Source organism: Mesitornis unicolor, unplaced genomic scaffold (assembly GCF_000695765.1).
Source record: "Mesitornis unicolor isolate BGI_N332 unplaced genomic scaffold, ASM69576v1 scaffold43580, whole genome shotgun sequence".
NCBI classification, from domain to species: domain Eukaryota; kingdom Metazoa; phylum Chordata; class Aves; order Mesitornithiformes; family Mesitornithidae; genus Mesitornis; species Mesitornis unicolor.
In genome coordinates, this window is record NW_010159704.1 from 29,346 (window position 1) to 38,237 (window position 8,892).

General features: G+C 38.9%; 1 protein-coding gene across 1 annotated transcript in view; it reads left to right on the forward strand.

Moving 5' to 3' along the window:
• Positions 1-6,320, forward strand: part of UBE4B (ubiquitination factor E4B) — a 29,341-nt gene extending 23,021 nt beyond the window's left edge. The window contains exons 23-29 of the mRNA XM_010187515.1: positions 23-149; positions 445-589; positions 1,652-1,786; positions 2,154-2,345; positions 4,372-4,546; positions 4,965-5,111; positions 5,518-6,320. Of these exons, the coding sequence (XP_010185817.1) occupies positions 23-149; positions 445-589; positions 1,652-1,786; positions 2,154-2,345; positions 4,372-4,546; positions 4,965-5,111; positions 5,518-5,579 (983 nt within the window). The 3' untranslated portion in view covers positions 5,580-6,320. The remainder of the gene's footprint in view (positions 1-22; positions 150-444; positions 590-1,651; positions 1,787-2,153; positions 2,346-4,371; positions 4,547-4,964; positions 5,112-5,517) is intronic.
• Positions 6,321-8,892: the final 2,572 nt, after the last annotated feature.

Consider the following 8,892-nt stretch of genomic DNA (forward strand, 5'->3'; position numbering starts at 1 on the left):
TGGGATCTGTTTTGGTTTTCAGATGTTGAACATACTGGAGCCACTAGCGAATTCTATGACAAGTTTACAATCCGCTACCACATTAGCACCATTTTCAAAAGCCTCTGGCAGAACATAGCTCACCATGGTACATTTATGGAAGAGTTCAAGTGAGTAAGAAATTGTGCACGGTGCTGCTTACTGTCATGCAAGCTGCTCAGGCCTGACCTGAGGTCATTGCCACTGGGAATGGGTGTTGCTGCTTTCCATTGTATCTTAAAGGGCAGCCCCTTCCAGTAGAACTGGAGTGTTTCTAAACCCAGCTCTGGACATCACAGTCAGCTTTGGCTTGGGGAATGGGATCGTTATTCGAAATATGCAGTGCAGAAGGAGTATTGCTGGGATTGCAGTCTGGTCTGCACACCCATCTTCTCTGCCGCGGTAACTGTGTTTCAATGTTTTCAGCTCTGGGAAGCAGTTTGTTCGCTACATCAACATGCTGATAAATGACACAACTTTCTTGCTGGATGAGAGTCTGGAGTCCCTAAAACGTATCCATGAAGTGCAAGAGGAGATGAAGAATAAAGAGCAATGGGACCTGCTGCCCAGGGTGAACAGAGCTGGCTTTCAAAGTGCCCTTTACTTATTTTGAATTTTTTAATACAAGACCATTAAACTTTTTAATAAGGGGCAGCACCAAAGAGCTGCTCATAAGAAGCAGTTCTTGATGCTTTTTCTTGCTGCTGGTGTGGCTGTGGTCACTCTGGATGATATTCTGAAAAAAACATCATTCTGCATAGTTCTGTTGTTGCTGGTCAAGAGTGTGGTATGAAGGGGAAATAGTATCAAGTTTTAAATTACTGTGCACTTAATTTTAAGTGGAGAAATTCAAACTGTAACCTTCTTGAAGGAGGTTTTGGAAGATGCTCACCGGTTGAATTGACTTTAAGGAATTGAAGGTGGTTTTTTTGTTAAAGGATTGATCCTGGTTAGGTTTGATGCAGACAATTAGAGTCCTATACCTCAGATTTTAGCCTGATTTAAACAATAATTTTGTGTGTTGACCCATCAATGTCAAGTATTTCTGTTTTACTGATTTAAAAAAAGAAAGTTTGAAAAGAAAGCTATAAAGATCTTGTTTGTTAAACTTACTCTGTTTTGCGCTTCTGAAGCCTTTTGTTCCTGCTTGTGCTTACTAGCAAGGTAAAGCCATTACTGTAGTGGTGAAATGAGCTGGAACATCACCTACAGATTGTTCCAGCGTGGAGTATTTATTACGTAGGGTGCACAAATTAGAGAGAACTTCACTTGACACTCAGATCCTAAGTTGGTTTTGAGGTATTGGCATTTGGATGGAAAGGAAGCATAACCTAGTTCTGCGGCTGTGAGAAGCAGTTATAGGATGTAAACAGACTCAATAAATGTGGAGTCTTGTGATACCATTTGCATTAGTTTTTAGTGTTGCAGAATTTTGGAAAATTGGTGCAGACTTCAGTATTAGGTAGCAAAAGTGAGCTATACCTTAAGTTAAAAATGTACTGCATCTGGGTTTGAATTGCAGGCTGTTCTTTTGTCTGTCTAGATCATGTTAGTTTTATGGCTGTTGAGGTGTTGGTTGATGGTGATGTAGGAAATGGTTTGGACTTACAACCACTGAATGTTTCTTTTCTAGGATCAGCAACAGGCTCGGCAGTCACAGCTGGCTCAGGATGAGCGTGTGTCTCGTTCATATCTTGCCCTGGCAACAGAGACTGTTGATATGTTCCATATCCTTACCAAGCAGGTTCAAAAGCCTTTTCTCAGACCTGTAAGTCCTGCTCAGATTTAACTTGGTGTCTAGCTTCTCGAACATCTCTACTATTGCATAATCTCCTGGAAATGTTTGGTAGCCCTTTGTCTCTGTTCTCCTCCCCTTTCTCCAAATAACTGCTGATGAAGTTAATTGATGTTAAGAGAATTACCTGAGTCACTGCAATGCTGTGATCCTTCTAGACAGAAGCGGTTTGCTTTTTTATTTAGGGAAAGTACGCATAAGGACAAGACACTTCCTGCAAGCCCATAAAATTATAGTTTTATTAGTTAATAATTCCTGATCTTGCTGTATGCAAATCCAGTGATGATAATCTTTATCACTGCCTTCATGCTGTGATCTGTGTTTTACTGTGGTCTTGTAGGAACTTGGACCACGATTGGCTGCTATGCTGAACTTTAACTTACAGCAACTGTGTGGCCCCAAGTGCCGTGACCTGAAAGTTGAAAACCCTGAGAAATACGGGTTTGAACCAAAGAAGCTGTTGGACCAACTGACTGACATTTATCTACAGCTAGACTGTGCTCGCTTCGCTAAAGCAATTGCTGATGATCAGGTGAGCTCCAAAAAGATGAGGAGGGGAAGGGCAAAAGCACTGTGGACAAACATGACTCATAGAACAGAAGAGTTTAATTTTACTTGCTTTCAGCCACCCAGTTTCCATCACATATGCTTGCGATTTTTCTTTCAGCAGGTCACCTCTGTTTCTCTGTTCTGTCTGCTCTTTGTAGATGGGTGTGTTTCCAAAGTGTTTCGCAAACCTATAGACACACCTAAACATCTATAGCACTTCACACATAAGAAATTTCCTGAGCATTGGTTGCTTATTAGCTACAGCCCTATTGCAGATTAGCAGAAGTACTGTGTCCTGATTTTGCAAGTGGGAAAACTGAAGCATACACGGAGTTTTGATTCCCTCCCCCTTCCTCATCAAGAACACGTGAAATGGGCAGAGCTGGGACTTAACAATCCAAGGTTCATTTTCTAGACTAACAGTTTCTAAATCATGTTCCCTTTTATATCACTGTATTAAATGTCTGTGTAATAAACTGAAAAAATACAACATACGTGAGTCACCCTTGAACTCCTCATGGTAGTCTTCAGAGCAGACTGTTAATTTTTAAAGTAGATAAGCTATTGCTCAGCTCTGTGTTCTTCTAAAGTTGTTAAACTACTGAATTGCATCTCCCCATGCCTGTGTCTTACATTACCAACTTCTCAGAATATAGAGGGAAAAAATGTTCTCGATGACTACTTGAAATTCTAGTGGGAGCTGTTTTACAATACATGAAGCTGTATTTGCATGTCTAGTGAAGCAGAGGTATCACTAACTCATGATCTTTTTGTCTGTAATTACTTAAGTCTGAAAATTGCAGATACCAGTAACAGTAATGAAACAGCCCTTATGTGTTTGCATGTGTATAAGGAGCATGTGGTGTGGCTTTTTTATGCTGTTCAGCATATATGAAAGTGAAAATGTTATCTGTCATTCATTCATTGATGCTTGCCACAGCAAAATGCACAGCAATGACATAGGGATTAAAAAGAAAGAAGCCTGCTGGTGTGGGAACTTGAATAAAGCTTAATTAACAAAGTAGCCCTTAATCAAAAGTGGGGAGAGTGACTGGTATCTTGGAAACTGTCAATGACAGGAAAAAACCACCAAGGAAATGCACGGTTGGTTAATGGCTACTGGTACTGTAAAAAAACAACAAAACAAGAAGTTGCTTGATCATGGCAAGGTCTCTAAAGCGTTCTGATACATTTCCCATTTGCAAATCCTAGCACGTATGAGAAGGAATCTGAAAACATTTGTAAAGCCCTGGGCATGTTGCCATAGTTCTGTCCTTTGTGGACTAGAAAGGAGTTTGGGTGGGCACTGTGTGTCCTAAGTAGTGAATGGTGTTTCTTGGTGTGATGTAGTGTAGATGAAAGAAGTAGGGCTGTGTTGAACATTTTAAAATCCCCAAGGAAAACAGAAATCTGTGAGACTTAGCGTGTTTTGTTTTGTCATTTAATTCAACCTTGCATTGCAGTGTAAATAACAATTTTATTAAAAGGCTTATATCAAAACATGGCATTGTGAACTTAAAATGGTGTCTTTAGAACATAAGCAGCTTTCATAAGTCCTTGCCTAACTTTCTTTTTTTAACATGAAAGCAATGCTTGCCTCAGTTGAAACTATAGGGTGTGCGTTTGGTCTCTGAATGCTGTACTGTGCAGCTGTACAGCTCTTACTGCACCAGCTGGCGAGTTTCCCGCAAGTATTCGTTCCCTCTGCGTTGCCTGACTGTTTTTGCACTATCACGGGGTGGGTTTTTTGTTTGGTTGGGTTTTTTGTTTGGGTTAGGAGAAATAATAACTTCTTTCCCAGTACTGCCTTGTGCATTATCTGAGAAGTTAAGAAATCAAAAAAGCCTTTTTATTTCATGTTGTATTTTAAGCCAAGACGAGAATACAGACAGGAGTGGCAAGACTGATGTTTTCTCTACATTTAAAAATGCATTAAAAGATATTTAGAATTCTTATGGCATGTTAGGATACTACAACTCAGCTAAGTTCTTTTTATGCTTTGCTTGTAGAGGTCCTACAGTAAAGAGCTCTTTGAGGAGGTTATCTCGAAGATGAGGAAGGCTGGCATCAAGTCAACCATAGCAATAGAGAAATTCAAACTGCTGGCAGAGAAAGTGGAGGAAATAGTTGCCAAGAATGCCCGTGCAGAAATCGATTACAGTGATGCTCCGGATGAATTCAGAGGCAAGTTGGGTTTTCTAAATACTGACTTCTTAGGAGAAGAGGAATTTGTTCTGTTGCTTTGATTGTAAGTATGAGTGTATATTAATAGAAACTATGTATTGTTTATGAAGCCTTGCATCCTGCTCTGTTTCAATTTACCTGGGATTGTACTGTCCAGTCCTATCCATGTCTTGCTTACATGTACTTTAAAACAGTAAGAAAAATACTCTGAAAATCAGATGAAAATAGTTAATGCTTAGTCTCAATTCAGAAAGGGAAAAGAAGTCTGAAGTCCACTGCTCACTTTAACCATTTCCTGTAACTTCAGCAATATACCTGGTTGAGAACCCTGCATATTAGTTCCACACTGTGGTTTTGTGTGCAGATAAAGTTTATAGCTATTATCTTCAATTTAATGATGAGATACTTGTGCCCTCAGATCCACTTATGGACACACTGATGACTGATCCTGTGAGGTTGCCATCTGGAACTATTATGGACCGGTCGATCATCCTGAGGCATCTGTTGAACTCTTCCACTGATCCTTTCAATCGTCAGACGCTAACAGAAAATATGCTGGAACCAGGTATCTGTTTATCAGTTAGCAATGCAACTGGTGACTGGGGAAGCAATTTGCTTGCAGTTTATTCTATATATTTTCGGAAGTGTTGAGTCTTTGGTTAACAGGTTTTTCAACTTGCACAGACAAGTTCATTCCTTCTGTTTTCCCTTTTTTCTGGCGAAAAAAGCCGCACCCCATGCCTTTATAACTACTGGGATAAAGGATATTGTTATGGTAGGTAAATGAGTAATCCATTTTCTCAAAGCTGTAATTTTGTGCAGAAAATGTAGCGATAAGAAAATTGTAGTAGATAATCCTGATCAGGTTTCTAGAAAAGAAATGGCTGGTGGTCATGAAGAGCTTTCTTTCAGTAGTATGACTAAAGAACTGCAAAGCTAATAATTATTTTCTCTTTTCTTTACATTGTTAGTGCCAGAACTTAAAGAACAAATCCAAGCCTGGATGAGAGACAAGCAGAACGCTGAGCATTAAGAATTCCCTTGCAGTGCACGCCAACACCAATGGGAAGAACGGGGCGTGGGCTGTTCTGGTAGTAGTGGAGCAGAAACACTTTGCAAGCTGTTGATGGGATTAGCACGCCCACTGGCACTGACTTGCAGCAGTGACCAGACGCATGCGGACAAGGAGAAAAGCAGCTTAATTCTTGTACATATATTTAAGTGGTAATGATGGTCAATAACATGGAGGACAAGCTAGGAAGTTGCTTATGTTACAAAACTGTCCTTCAATATGTCACATTTTGGAGTTTTTACAGCTGAATTATTTTAGCAAAGATGAATGGATCAGGGCAGCATCCCTTCAACCTTATTTTTTACAGCCAGATATCCGTTAATTTGATTGTGGTTAGAACATTGGACATTTTGCTGCTAAAGTAATTTTTCTTCCCTCCCTTCCTCTTCCACCCATCAAACCTGCACTGCTGTCTTTTTATTTTAATGCAAAAAAAAAACAAACATCCCTGTGAAAAGGAAAATCATTCCCCTGCCCTCAAAAGAACATATTCTGTGCGATAACTGTGCCTGCAACAAAGTGTTAATCTTGGGATGGTATTTTTATATTACACATATTTGCATATTTGGGTTTTAATTGATGTTAGACACAAGGATCATTTCAAAAACGCAAGATTTCACACCTGGATTTTAATTTTTGTTCTTTGAAATGTCCCTTTTTTTGTTGTCGTCGTTGATCTAGATGCTCTGGTATTTTTTAAAAGCCTTGGGACAGAAATACGTTAAAACAGCTGCCATTAATGAGATGCTTGGGAATACCAGGATTTCAGTGACTTTTAACAAATAAAATCCTTTGTTTTAATGCTGCAGATATGATCTATATGCTAAATGACAGTTCTGAGCCATTAGAGCTTGTCCGCAGAGAGCAGATCCTTGTATTCTTGGAGGCTGCAGTTTGGGGCAGGGGTCATTTTTTTTATGTTGCGTACCAATTTGTATCCATGGCTTGGCCTTACCAAAGCAGAAAGGGTGCAGGAAATGTAGAATTACATTTTTAAAAAAAAAAAGAATAAAAAAAAAATTCACAAACATTTTTGTATTACTGCCCCCTGCATATGATACTTGAATTTCCTTTTTAAAAAGGATTTGAAACCACAGTGTTTTAAAATTAAGTCTGAAAAAAAAGGTTGTTTTTTTTCTTTTATTTGTTTTTCGCTGTGTCTTCTGTTCAATTCCTGACTCTCTTGAACTACAATAAATGATACACACTCGCACAAAATGTTTCCTCCTCCTTTCTTGCCTTTTAAGCATGTCAGTGAAAGTATAAAAAATACCAATGATTGGGTGGCTTTGTTCAGCGTCGCTGGCAGGAGATAACTTAGTAAATTATGAGAAAAATTTCTGTGTGCAGAGATATCAGTAATACTTCAAACTAATGAATGTTCCCAAGTGGGTGACTCTTGTGTCTATTTATAGCTCCGTGACAGTTGGTGACAGGCTCCAGGGGGAATTTTGGTGAGGTTATATATAATCCAGTGCTGACCTTTGAGATGTGCAAGTGATTCTGAATTAAAAAGTGAAGAGGTAGTGGGTTTTTTATGTGCCTGTGTCTGTTTTCCCCAAGGGTGGGAGGAAGATTCAAAAGTTTGCATCTGCATGGACTGTTGGAACAGAGTAAGTTGTTTCTTGACTGTTCACCTTTGCTCCTTCCACAAATTTAAATCCCCTTCTTCCCTCTTCAGAAGTCACAGAACCGTCTGCTGTGCTTTTATCTACAAGCTGTTGTTCAGCATCCAAATCCATCATGGTTTCTAAACACATTACAGGGTATGCAGTGAGCCGTAACTTTCAAGGTGTGTTTTCCTTATTAGTAAAGATGTAATTATTTTGTGCATAAAGCAAATCTCTTACATGTTCCACTGCCACCTAATTTTTAAGTATTATAGCATGAAATCCTTAGAAACAACCCAGATTTTATACTTTTTTTGATGGAGGACAACGGTTCGGCAGTGTATATTTGTTTTTACTGGAGAATGATTAAACTGCAATGGTTTCACATTACGGCATTTTTTCTGCATGAACATTGTATAGCTTTTGGTTTTATGGACAGACCATGAATGTTGTGGAAACATTTTAATGCAAGTATAAAATAAAAAAGCCTATTTTTTTTTAAAGTCCATTGTACCAAGTGAAAGGCTTGTTTGAACAAATTTGGGATGTTTCTCAACCTTGTCTGACAGGAGGAAATAGAAATATTTACATTTGGTATAGGATGCATTGAGCAAGGCAATGTCCTTCAGAATGTGAATTTATATTTACTCTGCCATCATATCAGAATTTGACCTGAGGAGTATAAATAGCAATGTGCATTACTGGAGTGTTCTCTCTAATTATGGCAGCCACTTACCTCTTGGAAGTGTATCAATGCAGGTATTACAGAAGACACAAAGGCTAACATCAAGTGGCTAAAACAATTTTATCTGGAGGTCTAGTATCAAGTACTTCAAAGGTGTGAATTTAGGCAGGTGGTTTCCCAAATGAAGCATTCATGGGCAGAACAATGAAATGTATTTCAATAAGGGCAACTGAAAGTACCACTGTGTAGCTGTGTTCTGGGTACAAAAGCGAATCATACCTGTCTTGCAGGGGATAGTGGATGCTTAACTGACTGAAGAGGAAAGCTGAAGTTAGTATTGGATTAAGAATAAATCTCCCACAAAAGCAGATCAGCTGTGTGACAATTCTTAGTTTAATTCACTTAATACCACCACCAGGTTTTTGTGATTATTTTTTTCTCCTCTCCCCCTACTAACATGTCATTTACCTTTTTCAATCCAACTGTAACCATGTAACAATCTAGAGACTTGATATCAGAGATCACAGAAACTATCACTTGATCAAATTACTTTGACATTTACATATATCTGCAGAATCTGAATAGCTTTGAGCTGTGAATTGCTTGTCCCAGCAATGGCTAACTTACATAAATGTTGCAAAATGGGCTTTTCTTGGACAAAGTTACAAGATTATATAGCTGGCCGTTACTTGCCCACTAGCTCTGTGACTAGCGAAATTACTAGGGCAAGTTCTGATGTTACAGCAATGCAATTCAGTACAATTGATTCTATTATATCACAATTTACACTTATGTAATAGCACAATTTACATCTCTGTCAACTATTCCCTGCTGGCAGCCAGGATGGGCTAATGCTGTTAATAGCAGGCTGAGCCAGCAACAGACTCTTAACAATCCCCAGAAGCATTGCACTACAGTGTCATTGTCTTCCTTTTGCTTATCAATTAAGTTAAACCTACCCTCTTTCCTGTATTTAAAT